General features: G+C 40.4%; 3 protein-coding genes across 6 annotated transcripts in view; 2 read left to right on the top strand and 1 right to left on the bottom strand.

The window, feature by feature from the left end:
- Positions 1 to 2728, top strand: part of LOC108027758 (AF4/FMR2 family member lilli) — a 73603-nt gene extending 70875 nt beyond the window's left edge. For all 4 annotated transcript variants that reach the window (XM_050885605.1, XM_017099311.3, XM_050885604.1 and 1 more), the window contains 3 exons: positions 19 to 184; positions 244 to 394; positions 465 to 2728. In XM_050885605.1, the coding sequence (XP_050741562.1) occupies positions 19 to 184; positions 244 to 394; positions 465 to 601 (454 nt within the window). In that variant the 3' untranslated portion in view covers positions 602 to 2728. The remainder of the gene's footprint in view (positions 1 to 18; positions 185 to 243; positions 395 to 464) is intronic.
- A 5896-nt stretch (positions 2729 to 8624) lies between these two features.
- LOC108027777 (ELAV-like protein 2) lies at positions 8625 to 15194 on the top strand. The gene is given in 8 exon segments (XM_044093989.2): positions 8625 to 8991; positions 10568 to 10691; positions 10751 to 10841; positions 11078 to 11520; positions 11828 to 12085; positions 12777 to 13056; positions 13128 to 13305; positions 13572 to 15194. Coding segments are annotated over 5 exon segments (2076 nt in total). The 5' UTR covers positions 8625 to 8991; positions 10568 to 10691; positions 10751 to 10841; positions 11078 to 11090; the 3' UTR covers positions 14502 to 15194.
- A 3564-nt stretch (positions 15195 to 18758) lies between these two features.
- On the bottom strand, positions 18759 to 20193 carry LOC108027778 (thymidylate synthase). Its single transcript, XM_050885630.1, has 2 exons — positions 19112 to 20193; positions 18759 to 19047 (listed from the first exon to the last, which is right to left on the bottom strand). Exon 1 carries the CDS (start codon positions 20085 to 20087, stop codon positions 19122 to 19124), a length of 966 nt encoding a protein of 321 aa, XP_050741587.1. The 5' UTR covers positions 20088 to 20193; the 3' UTR covers positions 18759 to 19047; positions 19112 to 19121.
- Positions 20194 to 20204: the final 11 nt, after the last annotated feature.

Raw genomic sequence — 20204 nt, 5'->3', positions numbered from 1 at the left:
CTATATTTCTCTTAACAGTTTGCGCTGCCAGTCGTTGATATCGCTAAAGCTTTATAAGCTGCGGAAGGCCGCTATTCGCGCCATCCTGGCCAATCTCTCGGAATTCTTTCGCGTTGGCAGGGTGGACATTGTCAACGGCAACACGCCTTCCTCCATATCACCATCGAACTCGGTGGGCTCGCAGGTAAGTCTCGCCAGCAACTGAAGTTCCAAGGAACCGCATTACAATTGCACTACTTACAGGGCTCCGGTTCGAATACGCCGCCAGGCAAAATAGTGCCTCAAGATATACACAATCAGCTGTCCAAGCAGAATGAGTATTTCAGTTATGTGAACAATGCTCACGATTTGTGGGATCAAGCCGATCGTTTGGTGCGCACAGGCAATCATATAGGTCAGTCTTAGCTAGGAAACCCAGTGCCGTGGTTCTGTTTTTAATTTATATATGAATTGCTCTCTTTTAGAATTCTTCCGCAAGCTGGATCACGAGAACGGCCCGCTGACGTTGCACAGCACCATGCACGAGGTGTTCCGGTACGTTCAGGCGGGCCTCAAGACGCTCAGGGATGCCGTGTCGCATCCGACGCATCAGTCGCAGTAGCGACAGCGGCAACAGCGACCGCAAGCGCAACGGAAACGGAAATGGAAACGAAGACGGCGACGGAAACACCACCAAACGTGTCTAAACAAAAGTCAGGCCAAATTAGCAACTATTATCTACTACAAGCTACTAATTTAGTTAGTCAACAAGGGAAAGGAGTAACGCGGGAGGGGAAATCGAAACCAACAACCTTCCAACAGAACGAAGATAACCACAACAACAGAAACCAGAAACAAGAAACAACACATGAAACGATTTGTTATTAATGTATAATTTTTATATGTATGTATTTTGTATATGCACACCATTTACTTATTTCCTTATGCTCAATTTTCAATTGTTTTAAGCATGTTAAGCTTTATATTTATGCCTAGTTTTAATTGATATTACCACAAACCAACAAAAAACAAACACACATTACAAGTTAAATTAGCTGTACGTCTAGTCTGTAAGCTCAAAACAAAAAGCAAAAATAACCAGCCCCTTTCCCTGTCTCCCTCGCCCCCCAAAAAACACAAACATTTTAGTTGAATTTTGTTTTCGTATGCGTAAAGTAAAAAGTAGGAGGAACGGCTTTTTAAATTGTTTAAGTTTTAGTTAATTTTGCTTTGCAGCAGCCTTGGTAAAGAAAAATGTTAGCAAATATACACACATATATTATCGCCTATATAAAGAAAAGTTATAGTTATAAATTCTTTGTAATATTTCAATATGAATTATGTTTAATGCAACTATTTTATTAATTTTAAATTAATTTCTTAAAAAGCAATCACAACACGTTTTAGAACAAAATACATGAATGAAAACAATATATATTTTAAATATATATTTATATGTATGTGGAAATGTATCCCCTCGTTTGGTTTTATTTGCATCTCACCACCATCTCCAACCCATCCCCGAACACATTCGATTTAATTCATAATGGGTGCCTCAAAACTCTCACACAGACGCAACAACTAATAGTGCATTAGTAGACTTAAACGAGTTAAAAATCAATCGAAATAGACTTGCCCATGAAATAGATATATAAGCTGTACATATAGCCGCCGATATACAAGAAATACATATATTTTTAAATGCCAAAAAAGCGAAGTGAATGCTGTAGACTACTCTAAGCCGATTTCAGTCGTCAGGACTTGGGATACGACGATGGGGTCGGGATGGTAGGGATATCGAATACATTGGGACAGCATTTTCTTGTTGACTCTCCTTTTTGGCAAATACGAAATCGAAAACTACGAAAATCAAAGCGAAGATGTAACGAAAAACAAAAGGGAAAGCAAACCAAAATAAGAAAGCAAATTATTTAATTATTATTAACAATGGTTCTGGGGAAACAAGGCGTTCGCATTCAACAAATGAAACCGTAAACAAACCCTTAAATTATAGACAAATTTTAAGTTACCACTAAAGAATGCCGATGGGAGAGGAGAATGTGCGCAAATTTATTGTGCAATGCAACTAAGTGTAATTATTATAAATTGATACACATACATATGTATTGTTAATTATTAAAGCGCTGTAAATAATACGATTACTTAGAACGGAACACACGGACACACACATGCATATAATTAAAATACAACTAATTAAATGCCTAATTATATATACTTACTTATATATATATTTTTATATATATACACGATGAATTAACTAAACGACGTAGAAATTATAGTTAAATTTTTTCAAAGTGACAAGATTAACTTGCAGCAATAAGCAAACGACAACAACAACAAACAAACAAAAAAACACAGAAACAACAACAACAAACGAAACGCGCCTAGTAATAGTTAATAATTATATTTTGTTAAGCGTTATTGTAGTGAAACAAAGCAAACCGACAGATCGAACAGCAAAACCAACAGAATTAAGTTTTAAGCTGGACTTTGGGCGGGCAAGCGAGGCGAAAACCAAAATGAATGCTAGACAACAAGTTGTTCATTGACAAAAACTAGAACTAAATATATATTTTGTACAAATATAATTAAATTCAGCTGCAGCTAAAACCAAGTACACTTATTAAAGTTTAAGCAACAACAAACAGAAACAACCAATTTAATATGCAATTACCGTAACAGTAGTTGATAAATCAAACGAATAAAACATCAAAAATTGTAACATTTACATATCTTCCTATCGTTTTATTTTCGTGTGCTGCAGAACTCAAAATAATATTAATTTAGTCAATGTTTCATCAATTTGTATTATGGAAGGCAGTCTTTAGTTCCGAAAAAATATTGAACAGGAAATGTAAAATCACTTAAATCATCTTAAAAAATCGTTAAAAACACTGCTAATCGAACAGTGTTGGTAAGCCACCAAAAAAATATTTTGCAGCACTGCCAACTCGGCTGAAAGTGCTTAATTTGCCTGGCAGCACCGAAAAGTTGTCAGCACTGCGTTTTCGTTTGTTTCTTGGAACTAGTTGCCACGTTTTCTTCACTCGCCGTTTACTAAAAGTTAATTTGAAAGAATGTCCAATCAGGAGCACTCTTTCGATTATGTTGGCCAATCTCCAAAGTACGATCGCACCAAGCGCAGGCGTTTCCAGCGCCAAAGATCGAAGGCGCTGGCCCAAATCCCAGCTCTGAACATAGCAAAACCAGCGGCGAACGATGTTGAGAATGACCGTCAAAGAAAACGCTGCCACGTGTCCGAATGCACAAGTGAAGAGGGCGTCGAAAACCCAGATCAGGAGGTTAAGGTTCCAGTCAAATGTGAAGATTTATCCCTGAAAATCACGGTGCCGGTCAGTCAATGTTCGTTGCCTCCAAAGATGCTACAGGACCACGTTCTTAGGCCCACCAAGAGGACCTTGATCGCGGACCGACCGCTCTTCACGCAGTCTTGGACGTCAAAGAAAATAGAGGGTTTCGAATATGGACAGGCGGGAAACTGGAAATATGGCAGCCCATCTCGAAATCCTCAGCAGTGGAAAGCTCCTTTTAGACCAGCTGCAGATAACTTCCTTGTAAATTCAAGCAACCAAAGCTTTCCTTGGAACGCCCATTGGAATTTTCAAAATAGGATATTGAATTCTAATCATGGGAATTCGCTTCCAAGTTACGATCGTAATTCTAGGAATCCAAACATAAGACCATTCCTGGAACCCAGATATGTAAATGGTATTACTCCCACATTCAGACCACGCATCAACCACAAGTAAGGTAAGGGGAAAACAATTAAAATATAGATAAATAATCTTTCCCAAAATTATAGTTTTTCGATTGATTCAGTCAATATAACGCTGGTATGAAATAATATAATCAAACAAGTTTAGAAAAAGTGGAACTCACATTATAAAAACCACATTTAAAACAGTTCTTCAAAAAACAATCTTTTTTTTTTTGTATCTTCTTGCTGAAAGTAGTGTTGTGAAGCTCTGAAATTATCGATCCTTATGTTTACGATGGTAAAGTTTCCAAGCTAAAAGCAGGCTAACAAATAATTTTAAAGGAAACATAAATTAGACTAGAATGTACAAAAAATTAAGTTTGATTTTATATCATTTTATGAAAGAGCGTCAAACATTCGATTAGGGGTTAAGTGCCCCAACAGTTTGGAAGGCATTGTGCGGCAACACCTAAGCATAAACGAATGCGTGCGTGTGGGCTGTTGTTATTGTGTGCAAACAGCAACAAAACAAACCGCATATAAATAAGGAGAGCGAGGGATTGTTGCATACTTGCGGGCGGCTGGCTGGGGGTGGAGATGGGTGTTCCATTCCGCTCTCAGAGTTCAATGGTCTTTTGACACAAATGATGATGATGTCAAGTTGAGCTCCATGTCCTAGGTGTTCTCTTCGTTCGCTCTCTCTCTTTTGCTGCCAAGCCCCTCTTGCCACCTCCCTGGCAATACGGTTCAGTCAGCTGCCGTGGTTGCTGTTGTTTAAGTGTTTGTTTGGGTGCCTCTTCAGCTCTCAGCTCCAACAACAGCAATGCGGCCGGCTTACAAAACTTGGATCTCTCTCTCTCTCTGTCCCGCTATCTGGCTCTCCTTTGGGGCTCGCTCCGCTCTCTCCCGAGCGGAGAACCTACCGCAATTCGTTTCGTGTTCACGGCTGCATTTCCTTGTTTATGTTTTGCGAAGCCAAATGTAGGGTACATCGGTTAAGTGCCGAGCCGAGGAGAGACTGAGAGCGTATGCCGTTATGTTGCCGGAGCTGTTGCAGCCTGCGCAACTTGCGGCTGCAGCTTTTTATTATTTGCAGTTCCCTTTGACTTTATCTTCTTCTTTCCTTCCATTAATTTTCGTGGGTACAATGGGTTCAACTGGGGTAGTGGTAGGACCTTATTCGGGGACATGAATTTGAAAATAATATAAATATGGATACCTCTATGGTACTTTGGAATCGCCCTATCATAGTATCCTGTCAGGTGTATGAAAAAAAACTATTTAATATTTATTTTCTTACATTTCAATTAGAATAGGAAAATAAGTAAAATATAAAAAGTTAAACAGAAATCATACTATATTATCTGAGTACAGGAATATAACAAACTAATATAGTTATGCATACCACTATACTATTTTGGAATAGATCAAATATAATATCCTGTCAGTTGTCCTTTGCGTTTGTTTAAATAATAATTGAAAAAGGTCAAGACCTCAAGCAGAATCAAAACATTAAGTTTAAAAGATGAGGTACATAAACAAATTTAATATTTCTCTCGTATTTTAATAAGTCCCTATATTGCAATTCGAACATTTTAGCGTAAGTTACAATAAACATGCTTTTAGGATAAAATATTCACCCCAAATATCCTGAAAACTTGAATTTGCATCACTGTGCATTATAAAATGTTGCATTGTAAAAAATGTTAAACTTTGTTTTATAAAGTTATTTGTATTAATTTATTAATTTGAAAAATAGGATTTGCGGAAAATAACATTTCCAGCTGAAGTAAGTTCGAACGAAAGTCAAATTTGATATTTTAGGATCCAATAAACTTGGACGATCCCCTGCGATTCTTATCCCCAAGACTTCCCTAAGCCCGACTTTGGCCCACTGTGCATGCCAGTGCAAAACTACGCAGTTATGCTGTGCATTCGACCCCCCTCCCCGCCCCGCGCCCGCTGCTCCACTCTCTTTGGGACCACCGTGCTCAACTGTACGCCAATTGGAGGAGACGAGGAGCTGCCGCTGCTGGCGTCGCGGACTGCGCCGCGGCAGCGCTGCCGCCAAGTCCTGGCTGCAGTTATCCTGGCGGCAATCGAACACTTTAATCATTTAGTTCTTGCACTCTCCGGCAGCAAGTTGTGTTTTTTGATTCTCGTCGTATTGTCGCCGTTTCTGAATTGTTGTATATCGGTATCAAAATACACACATCTTGCATACACTCACGCAACTACGCCCACATACATATACGTATATATATATATGTGCATACGTGTGTCCACTTGCACGTAGTGTTTAAAAATACATCGGAATCAGTTCAAAAACCCTTAGTGTGTGCGTGCCCAATTAAGTTTTGAAACTACATAAGTTGCAACGAAGGAAGTTTTCCAGTTCCAGTTTGTTTTTCGAAATTCGAACAGAGTTGTGAAAATTGGTGTGGTATACTTTGCGGCGCTGGCGAATAAAAGTAAGCGAACAGGAGAAGAATGCAGCGGATATATAAGTTACAGCACTTCGTTGGGCAAAAAGTGCCCACACCCAAAGTCGATTTTTCGCCCTGCATTCGTGTGTGTGTGTGCGAGTGCGGATAGTAAAACGGGGCTCAATGGGGCGGCTCGCAGTCGGCGAAATCTCAATTTCTCTACACTCTGATATATATATATGCCGCCTACACCCACACAGGCAAAGGCAGCTGCGTTTCGTGCAGCGCCGGCATCGCAGTTTTCATTTCGCTGCCTGCAGCCGCCATTTAACCTAAAAAACGCCGCACAGGAGCGGACTCTCCAAGGGGGGTCGATGGGGCCATCAATAACGAGTTCCTTGACTTATAACTCATTTTGTAAGGACATTATTATGACATTTTTGAATTTGATTACTACTACTACTGCTAAAGAATTTTAGGTTTTTAAGGTAGAAATCACAAATATATTTTTTTAAATTATATTCTTAGCTATAACATTGTTTTAAAAAAATAAAGGTAAAAGAGTTTGTTTCCTCTTTGATACTTTTAAACAAAGGACATTTAAAGTTATTTTTGTACAAAAACGTAGACAATACTTTTTTTCGATCAGTATTATCTAAAAAAAAATGCACTTTTAAATTTTATATTTTATTTTAGTGCCCTCGTGATCTCGCAGGCTCCCCTCCGACGCGCCCCTGCCCGGGCAGCGCAGTCCACGTCGACGCCAGCTTGCAGTTAAGCTCGCTCTCTGGCCGGGCTCCCACTCTCCCTGCTTAGCGCTCTATAGCCATTGCATATCTTGTGGCGCGCTCAGCTGACTGCTGCGCTTCCGCTGCAGGCAGCGCTCTCACACTCTCTCTCTCTCCTGCTCTCTGTCTATATATCCTGTTTATTTTTGCCGCACCCAAATGCAAGCGGCCTCAGCCGTCGTCCTTAGATGTTCCGCTACTTTTCTGGCCCCTTCCTTTGGCCAGCACTTCATCGTACTCTCTCCCTCTGCACTTTTCCTTTGCCAAGGTGTGTCACTTTTTTGTTTTGTTCCTGCCCTTTGAATACGTCTTCGCCACCTCCCCGGTGTATGTGTATGTGTGTGAGTGCCTGCATAGGTATGTGCAATCCTATCCGTCAATTAGCCGGAAACAATTTGCAACTATTTATGAATGAAAATTAATGGTTGCGCCCCATTATTTGAGGGCGTGCATTTAAGGAGCAGCGCAAGACTCTTCTCGGGGGTTGGGAGCCGAAAAGTTTGACCCTTTGGTTAGGAAAGAAAAGTACTTTCAGAAGTCTTAAAATGTTTTCAGTTCTCAGAAGTGGAATCCTTTCAAGTGTGGTTTATGATCTGGCCATAGTTATAGTATTATCGTATGCAACCATTAAAATTAAATACGATTTAATAAAAAAGTATATTTAAATATATTATTTGGATGTCTAAAAGTATGCTACAATTTATTTTAATCTCAGAAGTACAATGAATTATAAAGATGACTATTTACTGCCTACTTTTGGACACCTTAAGTGAAAAAACAGGCTTTCATAACCCTATAAAGTTATGTGGCACCCCTAAATTATTATTTTCTATTACTTCGTTTTAACCTTTTGGTAAGATAAACTCTAGTTAATGAATATAAATCAGTGGAACTTTAAAAACTCTAACTTAGAAAGCTCGAAGGCTCGCTATAGAGAGTGTAAATGATCTTAAAGTGCAATCTATAACTAAATGTTTCCTCAGTCCTTGAATGTAGATGCTGGTTTAAGTTAAACAACCCTACTTTACATCGGAAGATAGATATATTATCTCAAAACGAAGTTAAAGGCTTCGATTCAAAAAACTTAAACTGTATATAAAGTGTACTGTAGGATAAACTTATTATTACGAACAAAAATTCAAGTGTAATGTTCTATTCCAGGACATAGTTTGCTTCGATTGTGAGTATGATATCCCACAAACTACTAAACCATATGTTCCGAAGCAAGTTTCTCTGTTTTAGAAGTTTGAACAACTGTTTTGCAGTAAGAACATGGGTTTTGCTCGGGAACAGCTGTCTTCGAAGCAAGAACTGCATTCACAACTCTCGGAGTGGCCCAGAGGGCAGACCTCCATCGAATCCGAGTCTTAACCAGTTCCCATAACGCAATTATAAAAATACAGCGCCGTGCAGGTGTGTGTGCCTGCGCAAAATCCAATTATAAATTACCTCCGCCTATCCACCTTACGGATATGTGTGCTCGCTATGGGGAAACCGCAGTCGTGTAAGTTTTGATCCATTCCCAGCGGCGGGATTCTCTTGCCCCGAGCGGGCGAAGAGCGTTGGATTCGACGACTTCTGGCCAAGAAGCCTCGCCTCGCTCTCGGGGCTCTCCCGGTTCTTGGACACATAGCTCTGGGTTGCCCTCGTCGGCGGGGCATAAAAATAATTTCCACGCCGCTCGGCAAATCAGTTTATTTCTGTTCTGTTGAGTTGCAGGAACGCGTTCTTTTCTACTTTCCGTTCGGTTTTATTTCCTTATTGTTATTGTTATTACGAATTAGTTTCACGTTTCGGTTTGGCTTGGTTTTTCATTTCTAAACGGCACACACAACCAACACAATTTGATATCGTAGAAGTATTCCAGAATCTTTATTGCTTTTCCGTTTGTCTCGCCCTTTGTGTTTTTGTGGAGCGCTTTCTCGTTCGGTTTCCGTTTGGTTCGGTTATTATTTAAAAATACAAAACCAAACATAGCCCGAAAATTCGTTTCGTAATCGCGTAGAAACAACAGATCAGCAACCGAATTTCCATTGATTTTCCCGTACAGAAATCAAAGGTAACCGGGAAACTCCCCCTGCTTTATGTAATTCGAAAATATATTTCAATATTTTGGCCCTTCTCTGAGTCACTGGCTCTTCTCTCTCTGCCAGCAAGCTACTTAACCTCAAACACAAGACGTCAGCACCGCGCATCAGCTGCTTTAAAAATATTTTCGAAAATACATAATCTTGCCGGCTACGCAGCGGCGCAATTCTTCGCTCTTGTGTCTTCTCACACACTCATTTGATTGTTTATTTTTAAAATAAAACTTTTCGCACGATTTGCGGCGTTGAATGCAACAAACTGCCCAGACGAATTGTGAAAATATGACCGAAGGTGGAGGAATTTGTTCTTGAAAAAGGAACAAATATTCTTGAAATAATAAACAGTTTGCTAGACTTCTGTGTAATCATTTGAAGGGTGTTGATTTGATTGGAAAACTATTAGTGTAGAAACATATTGCGACCGCAAAAACATTTTAAAAAGGTAGAAAAGGAGTAAAAATGTTAAAAAGTAAACATTTTTATAGCTTTTTGGTATTGGAAAGCACACAAATATTTCAAAATGGGAACAAGAGGTTACAAAGTATTTTATAGTTTAAAACTTTTATTTAATCTTTAATTGTGAAAATATGACCGAAGGTGGAAGAATTTGTTCTTGAAAAAGGAACAAATATTCTTGAAATAATAAACAGTTTGCTAGACTTCTGTGTAATCATTTGAAGGGTGTTGATTTGATTGGAAAACTATTAGTGTAGAAACATATTGCGACCGCAAAAACATTTTAAAAAGGTAGAAAAGAAGTAAAAATATTTTAAAAAAAAATCTTAAAAACTTGTTGGTTATTAATGTATTGGTAAACTTGAAAACTTTTAAGGTTCGTTCAAGAAACTTCTTGGAAAGCACACAAATATTTCAAAATGGGAACAAGAGGTTACAAAGTATTTTATAGTTTAAAACTTTTATTTAATCTTTATTGTGTGCCATGGCTATAAGGGAAAGGCCAATTGGAAAGTGGTCTAAAAATCCGTTTTTGTTTTTGTCCAATTTATTGTCTGAGTAACAAGAAGCAGATACACTGAAAGAGTGCGGCAAACAGCCACAAATTAAGGAAATAAGCCATACGTCAGATGTTATTTTGGGCTGTAAACAATAACACCTTTTCGCTACACAAATCGAATTGATTTCATTCATATTTTTAGTGTCGATCTTGCAGAAAAGTACGATTTCTCTGGTGAAGGAATAGTAATAGGCCTCCAATTCAATTACCCGTTTCGGGGGCAGGGGGTCCATTTTAATTGAATCGATTTTTCAGTCAATACTTGGGTATTTTGGCCCTATTTGCATTCACCAGCCAGTCAGTCTGTCGGTCTGCCAGGCCAGCCAGCAAATTTGCCCACCGCAGAGGCAAAGAGCCCTCGACATTTGTATGGGTTTATTCAAAATGTTTACTCTTGTGTGGGTCCCCCCATTTGCAAGAACCGCTGGCGATGGCTGTTTGCATACCCGCATTTCATTTAAATTAAATTAAAATAATTGATTTTTATTTTAACTTTGTGTTTATTGTTTTTTGCTCTACTTATTCCCTTGCAGTAAACTTTCTGGCATACCAAATAGATTGTACGTAGTGGATGACGCTTTTAACTAGGCTATAGTAAGAGCTCAGATCAGATTTGGCCATCCGCTGCGGTTGCTCGGAGTGTGCATCTTAGAAAGGGTAAGCGGAACTGCATTCCCCTGAATAAAATAAACTAATTTGCATTTATATATTTGCAGACTTCACAGCAGTATTATATCTACAGCCACTATTTGATTTAATCACCATCTCTGTTTCTGTCTATTGAACAAGTTTTCGAAGAAGAGAGCTGTAAAGTCAATCGCTTTGCAATCCCCACTTGCGGTCACATTAATAGAACAGTTTATACCCTATTATCCTATAAAACCTCAGTTGAGCTAGTTGTCTTATTCGTTTTAAAACCCTTTATTATATTAGTTTGGCCGCATCAGTTGAGTTATTTCAAACTTTTGAGTCGATAGAAGCGACGCAATCGCCTGTCCTAGTTATGAACGCCTGATTTCTAACAAGTAAATCCCATTCAGCAGCAGCTTCCGCACCATGGTCGAGGGTCAGACAGCCGTGCAGCAACAGCAGCAGCAACAGCCATCCGGCACGGGCGGCGCCAGCGGCGTGGGAAGCACCACCGGATCCGGCGGAGGACCGACTCCGGCCAACAATGTGACCAACAGCCAGGCCCAAACCAACGGAGGCACCACTGCGTCCACGACTGCAGCAGCGGGCACCGGATCGGCAACAAACACATCGGGTGGCCAGGCCACTGCAAACAATGCGGCGAACAACAACAATAATAACAACAACAACAATAACAATGCCACTGCAAACAACAACAACAATAACGAGCCAGATCCCAAGACCAATTTGATTGTGAACTACTTGCCGCAGACCATGTCGCAGGACGAGATCCGCTCGCTGTTCGTCAGTTTTGGCGAGGTGGAAAGCTGCAAGTTGATACGCGACAAGGTTACAGGTGAGAAAGTAGTATCCTATCAAAATCTAAACTCAAATACCAAAAGACTATACCATATATAATGTAAAATATTAGAAATTTGAAATCCTTAGAAACGGTTCTTAAATAAACAAGCTGTAAAAAGAAGAACATTCATTGTCAAGCATACATCGAACCTAAGACATATTTGAAATATATTGTTGCATACTTTTGAGCACCTTTATATATATATCACAAAAGTAATTTCAGAACCCTGTGGCAAACTCGTTAATACTATATTATAAAATACTGATTAATTTGTTGTCTTATACATCTCACTTACTTACAGGTCAAAGTCTGGGCTACGGATTCGTCAACTACGTGAAGCAGGAGGATGCGGAAAAGGCCATCAATGCCTTGAATGGCCTACGGCTGCAGAACAAAACCATCAAGGTCTCCATTGCACGCCCCAGCTCCGAGAGCATCAAGGGTGCCAATCTCTATGTATCGGGTCTTCCAAAAAATATGACACAGTCGGATTTGGAATCATTGTTCAGTCCATACGGCAAGATCATAACCTCGCGTATTCTTTGTGATAATATCACTGGTGAGTTGGGATGCATAGTCAGATGGCGAGAATATATGGTAGATATCGATGGTTAAAAATAAGATAAAAGACGTCCAGAGAGTCGGATAAATCCGACAAATCGGATCCTGGACTTTCGAGTATTGCGTAGTCTTCTTTGAAAAGCATGTCCAAACTAAAATTTATTAAACAAATGTTTCTGAATTAATTCTAGCCTACAGCACACACTTTTGTTTCTATTTTTGCTGCCGCTCCACAATATATTCTCCATTTTAATTAGTGATTTACAATTAATGCAAATATTATTTACAATTTTATTTTTACATGTAATACCAAATAAGATGAACATGCTCCGGGTATGTTTTTATTTGTCTTATGTTTAACTATTTCTCATAGCTGTTCATCGCTCATGAAGAAACACTTATTATCTCATTTCGAAAGGAATTAATATGCTCGAGTGCTAGAATAATTAAAGCCAGATGTGGTAAATTCTTCTACAGTAGAAAGTCTTTACTTCTGGGAAATAATTAAACTAGCCTCGCAGCTCACATTCCTTGTTTTATATTCATTAACAATCAGAAATGCATGGCTCAGAAATAAAACGTATCTCTTGCGCATTTGCCCTGCTTCTAAATTCTTTTTCCATCCGCTGGACATATTGCCTGAATAAAAGTGTATTAGCCATGTGTACTGACCTTCTGGATGGTTTTAGGTCTCTCCAAGGGCGTTGGCTTTATACGCTTCGATCAGCGATTTGAGGCCGACCGGGCCATTAAAGAGCTAAACGGCACCACTCCGAAGAATTCCACCGAACCGATAACCGTCAAGTTCGCCAACAATCCTAGCAGCAACAAGAACAGCATGCAGCCGCTGGCGGCCTACATAGCGCCCCAGAACCCGCGGGGCGGACGAGCATTTCCGGCCAACGCTGCTGCCGGAGCGGCCGCAGCCGCCGCAGCAGCTGCCATTCATCCCAATGCGGGTCGTTACAGGTAAGGAGTGCCCTCTGAGATATAGAAATGTTGATAATTAATTAATAAATTCTTGTTTTACTACCCTGCAGCTCTGTAATCTCGCGCTACTCACCGCTGACCAGTGACCTGATCACCAACGGCATGATCCAAGGCAATACCATCGCCAGCTCCGGCTGGTGCATTTTCGTTTACAACCTGGCGCCCGAGACCGAGGAGAACGTGCTGTGGCAGCTTTTTGGACCTTTTGGAGCCGTGCAGTCAGTCAAGGTGAGCCTCCATGGGCATAATGTTCTACAAAGAAAGAAACTTTTGAAGTGTAATAACTTCCAACCAAGAAGTATCATAATATCCGGTGGTGTTCTGACACTTTCAAGAAGTGTTATAAAGCCCATCACTACCAAAAACTTAAAGAGCGAGTTTTAAAATTTAAGATAATACCGATATGTATAAAATTTAAAGAATGCATTTAATGTAGATAATAAGAGTTGGCTTTAAGTATAAAGTTATAATATGTTTTCTAAATATATTCCCAGGTTATTCGCGATCTGCAGAGCAACAAGTGCAAGGGCTTCGGCTTCGTCACCATGACGAACTACGAGGAGGCGGTTCTGGCCATCCAGTCGCTGAACGGCTACACACTTGGCAACCGAGTGCTTCAGGTCAGCTTCAAGACCAACAAGAACAAGCAAACGTAATTATTAACCAAGTTGGCTGCTGTTGTCAATGCCAACGCGGCGGCGGCAGCTCTGGCGGCCAATGGTCTAGTCCTCCACAATCACCACCAACACCACAGCAACAACATCGGTAGCATCAGCAACAACAATAACATTAGCAACAGCAACAACAGCAACGGCAATGGCTGCAGCACAGCAGCAGCCCATCATCAACTTGGCAAATACGTTAACCACCACAACAGCAGTAGCAGGCAGCACAACAACATGGGCAGTAGCATAAGCAATACGAGCAAACAGAAGCCGGGATCCTCGAGCAACAAGCAACAATCAATGGCGCCACCTAAGAGGACAGCAGGCGGCACTGCAGCAGCCGCTGGAGATGTGGCCGCCACTGTCGCCAGCACCAACAGCAGCAGCAGCAGTCACTCAATTTCCAGCGGCGATGCCGGAGCCACTGCGTCCTCCTCGTCTTCGTCGTCGACGAGCAACAACAACAGCAGCAACAACCAGAACATCCTGAAGACATCCACGAAGTTCATATACAATAAGCCCCAGAATCAGTACGAGCTGCTGCAGCAGCAGCTTCAGTTGCAGCAGGAGTTCGCCCAGTTCTTGACCAATGTGGCCAACAGCGCCGCAGCTCCTCCGGCCAGCAACAGCTCGGCCAATGCGGCGGGCCAGCGGAATGGCATCGGCATGTCGGCCAGTGCCTCCGGCGGCGGTTCGGGCAACAAAAACAGTAGCAACAGCAATGGCTATATGCCCACCTGGTCCAATTGGTTCTTTTAAAGTTTACTTTGGTTCGTCATCAGCCCATTTCATGGATTCTTTTTGTAATTTTAGGCAACGATTTCTATGTTTTGGTTAATTGCCCTAAGTTTGAAGAAGGCGCATTAGCCTACTTGTTCATTTTTCGAGTTTAGTTTTTCAATGAAATATTAGTAGCCATATCCCGTTTTTTTCGCTCTATACTTTGTATTTATCTTAGATTATATCCAATTTGAAGAACTTGCTTTACATTTTTCGTTGATGCACTTTTAAAACGTCTAGTCGACTCTCCCAAAGAGAATAGCTTCCAAAACGAAAATGAAAATAGGAAACGGAAATGATAAAGCTGTAGTTAAGTTTTTGTTTGTGATGGTAGGAGAAAGCATACTCTCGGATATTTTTAAACAGAGAATAAAAATAAAATTTGCAGGCATAGAAGCCCCAATCCACCAAAGATTGAAAACAAACTTGACAAATATTTAAGCTATAAATAAATGTATAAATTGAGGTACGAAAACAGAACTGAATGCGTAAACAGATAGAGTCGTTTGGCTTATAGTCAAACCATAGACAATGCAGAACGAGAAGGAAAGCTAGATGCAGAAAAAACCAAACAGAAAGCAAAACAAATAAGACATAAATGTGTTTATGTTTTATAATTAAATGTATAACTTTTGCTAAAAATAAATGATGTATGCATAATATTACAATAAACCTTTTCTTCTCTATTAACATTTGTTCGATTAACCATTGAAACTTCGCTTAGCCACTTTCATATGTTAGTCCATTACCTATTAATCTTTCGGTATTAAACATAGGCTCTCTCAAAAAACTTAGTAGTGACACGAACGTGAAATTGGGTTAGCAAGTGAGCGATGAAATAAAACAGAGAGAAAGGCACCCTTGAGAATTTCTTCAAATACAACGAATAAATATTTAAGAAAATTTGAAAAACGCAAGAGGAAATATAATACCTGTCAGAACAGAGAGAGAAGGAAAAATAAAAAGCAATCGACGATTGTAAAGCTTGAACGAAAGCCAGCTAAGTAATCTAAGCACGCCACTCCAATCGAAGTTAATGTAACTAAAGACAAAGATCAGAACAAAGTCCCTCCCTAGACAAACAAGCGACAAAAAACGAATAAAAAACAAAGCGAGATGTACGTAACCTAGTTGACAAAACGCGTTTCAGCCTAACGAATTTGTTTAAGCCCAACTCAACAGCAATAACATTAAAAAAACGAAACAAACAAATTGCCAAACTAAATATAGCAAATTTTAAAACACAAAAAGGACATGAAATGAGAAAGCGTGTGTTAAGCTGATGGAATGGTGCAAGTTTTTCGAGAGCCTGGCAATGACAAATGATGAAAAATTATAGATATGATGGTGCTTTACAGAATTCCTTAAATGTTAAGATCTATGATGGAAAATTATCCTTTTTTCAACTCGGAAAAAACGGGAGTTATCCTATTTAGTTCTCTATGTTCCAGTTTTTATTTTCCTTTCAACGTGCCGCGACCCCAAAATGGAAAAATCGAAATGTTACTCAACATTAACTATGCTATATCTCTCTATAAAATCTATAACTATTTATGAAAACTATTACATATGATTACCAATATATTGATGTTGTGTATTGCAAATTTTAAATGTTTATACATACATACCAGGAAATTATTAGAAGTACTAATTCATGGCATGCATCAACAAAGCGGAAATCGATTTTCATGTATACGTCAAGTAAATTTATTGCATACTAATTATAACTTATTACCATGAACAAATTATATATGCGAATATATATAAATTACATATATCGTTATGGCGACGGTTGCGATTATTAGGTATGCATGTGTGTAGCGCATAGGGAAACCGGAACGCCAAGCCTCCAATGTTTGTAGAGCTCAACGGCTTTTTCTCCCCTACTCCTCTTGAATCTACTAGAAAATCCAAGAATTACAAGCAAAAACAAACGAATCCCTTACATTACTCACACTCATGCGCAAAAGCTTGACTGAAGATAAAATAGAAATTCTGGCTTTTAAGCGGTAAATTAGAAGTAATACCTTCCAGCGAAGTCTCAAAGCAAGTTCGAGAAAACTCAATATGAAAAATATAAGGAGAACACCAAATGAAATGTTTTTTATACAAGATGTAAAAAAATTCAGGCACATTTTTTGGTGCACGTGCGTGTGGCCCGGGCGATAGCAGACGCGAATAGACATGCTCAGACATGATATCCAGGCAGACGCAGACAAGTGAATGAAAAGCATGAAACAACAAAAGCAATCGATTATATACATTTTTTAAGATGAAATGTTTTATAAATGATAAATACAAATGGATGAAAACCAAGAAAGTATTTTAAAAATTTAAATATATACATGAGTACTATATACAATATATTATATTATATATACATATTAAATATATACTAATGGGTATGGTAACGAACAAAAACACCGCACAATAATATACAAAACAAAACGAAATCGAAGAAGGGAAGGGCACGTGAAGGGTGGAGAAACATACGTAAGCAAAAGAGAGAAATACCAGAAAGGAAAGTTGAACTAATGCAGAAAAGACTAACGAATCGAAGAAAACTATGAAACCAGCAAATTTATAATTTTTACATGGAAAACGCAATAATGTTAACATTTAAAGAAGACGAAAACAAAGCGCATATCTCGAAACAAAGGATGAGTACTCGGTATTGAGGAGGGATCTCAAGCAACGGAACGGAATCGAAGACCCAAAAGGAAAATTCGACAAGTTACCACAAATTTTAACTACCAAGTGAAAGGCTTAATTACGGCACACTTTTATACTTTTACACCAACAAACAAACAAACGAAACGAAACGCAATGAAACAAAAGCAAAAACCAAAGACGTATGTATAAAATGGCGATCGAATTCACCGTGCAAAGTCGTTTCTCGAGGCACCTGCTCGTTTTGAAGCCAATAAGGTTGTGCAAATGCCTGCAGACGCCACCGGAAAGGGAAGTCTGCAGAGCGCCCTCTTTGGGCGGCTGGCAGGCGGCGCAGCGCCACTTCCGCTGCCTCGCTTGCCCGTCCGCCCGAAATGTCTGTTTCTCTCACACAGATCACACAGATCACACAGATCACACACACCCCACACACACACACCGTCTCCTAGCCCCTAGACTCACTTAAATGAATGTTGAATAGCAAAGAAACCAAGAGATATACTACGAAACAGCTCTAGCAGTTGCGATCTATCCGAGAAGTGTAATTGATGGCTTTTAGGTGCAGCTACTAAACGCAAAGAACTGGCGCCCCCAGAAAGATCTGTTGAATTTTCCCCGTGGTAATTGGCAGGAAATCGCTGCTTCCCCTCATTTAACCCCCTTGAGAACACCGGGAGTCCTGGCCCAGATCTTTGTTTCGGCTGCAGCATCCTAGAGCAGGCACCCCGGCTAGCGAACGAGTAACATTTTGTAGTGGCAGTCATCAGTAAGTTGCGGAGGGAAATACGCTCTTTATATATGTTTAAATGTTCACGTAAGAAATGGTAACACTTAAAATATATTATAAATTAATTAAAACCAAATCTTAGTCGAAACGAACTTAGTCAAAGGTACTAATTTTAAGCACTATTGTTAAACGCAAGTCAAAGGCAACGGATGAAGAAGGAATCACTCTAGCCAAAATGGTAACAAGAAAAATATTGAATCTTAACTGAACTCAGAAACTCTAGTGGCATTCGCTCTTTCAAAGCTCAACATAAGTTAATGAACATATTGAATTCCACATAACAGATTATAATAATTCAGAACTAATTTATATTTGTCTATCAGTTAGCTTGCATAACACATTATGCCACACATATTATATATGACAAAACTATGCAAGTTTTTTTCTCGTCGTTATTAAAGAAACATAGTCAAAATATTGGTGGACAGTATCGTATTGTAGTAGCAAATATGTATTTATCTTTAATCATCACAGAACGAAACTGAGAAACAATTATTCCAATTTAATTAAAGTGCATAAATTGTATATTGAATTACTGTCGTCGAGTTCTCTCATGCGGACACAAAACCTTAACGTTTTTCTTCAAATTTGCATTGAATTACTTAAATGACGAAAAACCAAGAAACCGAAACAAAACGAAATCACAATATTAAGTGCGAAAATGTCAAGCAAATTTATATAGCATATTTATGGTATACTCTGTGCAAGATTTATTAAGAATCAATTATACTTCATTATGGATTACTCTGAGAATTTACAAACAACAAACACACACTACACACGATGAATGAAAGCAACAATTTATTCAAATAAAGCTATGAAATGATGTGTTTAAAAATGTGTTTATAAGGAAATTCTTTATTTATTCTTTGTAAGGGGCTGGCCCATCAAGGAAACATTCTATGTTGATTAGTTTTGACTTTCAGTTTTTCAGTTCGCCTACCAAACGTTTTTGAATTTAACAGACTTCATTCTGATGATACCAGATCGAAGGCAAGTGGCGTTGCTAGAGTAGCTAAAGATAGCGAAAGTATAAAAATATTTGGGACATCACTTTCTCCTCGAGTTCTGCCATTTGAGATTGGGAAGGGGATAATATAAGGAGCTTAAACCAATTCTGTATGCCATTTACCGGGAGCCGCTTAGACGGCCATATCCATCTTGATCTTCGGGTACGGATTGTAACCGACTATCTCAAAGTCCTCGTAGCGGAAGTCCTCGATGTCCTGCACCTGGCGCTTGATCACCAGCTTGGGGAAGGGCCGCGGCGTGCGCTCCAGCTGCTCCCTTAGCGGCTCCACGTGGTTCAGATAGACGTGCGTGTCGCCCATGGTGTGCACAAAGTCGCCGGGCTTCAGGCCCGTCACATGGGCGATCATGTGGGTGAGCAGGGCGTAGGAGGCGATGTTGAAGGGCACGCCCAGGCCCATGTCGGCGCTCCTTTGGTACAGCTGGCAGGAGAGCTCACCGCGCGCCTGCGAGACATAGAACTGGGCCAGGCAGTGGCACGGCGGAAGGGCCATCTTTGGTATGTCGAGGGGATTCCAGGCCGACATGATGATGCGCCTGTCCGAGGGATTCTTCTTGATCGTGTCGATCACCTGGCGCAACTGGTCGATGCCCTTGCCGCTGTAATCGTCGTCGCAGGTGCCGTACTCGGCCCCAAAGTGACGCCACTGGAAGCCGTAAACCGGGCCCAGGTCGCCGACGGCGCGCTCCGTGTGCCCCAGTTTGTCCAGGAACTCCCTGGTGCTGTTCTCGTCCCAGATGTGCACGTTCTTGGCCTGCAGCAGCTTGGCGTCCGTCTTGCCGGCCACGAACCAGATCAGCTCCTCGGCCACGCCGCGGAAGAAGACGCGCTTGGTGGTCAGCAGGGGAAAGGAGTCGCGCATGTTGAAGCGCATCTGGGCGCCGAACAGGGACAGCGTGCCCACCGCGGTGCGATCCATCCGCTGCTCTCCATTCGCGATGATGTCCCTCACCAGGTTCAGGTACTGCTCCTCATCCCGATTGACCGGCGCCTGCTGCTCCGGTTGCTTCTCCTGGTTCACCGGCGAAACCGCCTTCTCCGGCGGGGCCACCTCCCCTTTTTCCGGCGTTGCAACCATTTCGCAAATTTATATTTGTTGGCAAAACCGCAAAATGCTCGAAATTTGGCGGGAATCGCAGATGCTCTTGTTCCACAGTTTCGATAGGCATAGGGGTGAGTTCCATCCGGTTGGCAG

This window comes from Drosophila biarmipes, chromosome 2L, assembly GCF_025231255.1.
Source record: "Drosophila biarmipes strain raj3 chromosome 2L, RU_DBia_V1.1, whole genome shotgun sequence".
NCBI classification, from domain to species: Eukaryota; Metazoa; Arthropoda; class Insecta; order Diptera; family Drosophilidae; genus Drosophila; species Drosophila biarmipes.
This window is presented reverse-complemented; position numbering and strand designations above follow the sequence as displayed.

What these genes read in the sequence shown, in the direction of transcription:
- LOC108027778 (XM_050885630.1), bottom strand. Translation starts at nt 20,087, where the DNA reads ATGGTTGCAACGCCGGAAAAAGGGGAGGTGGCCCCGCCGGAGAAGGCG.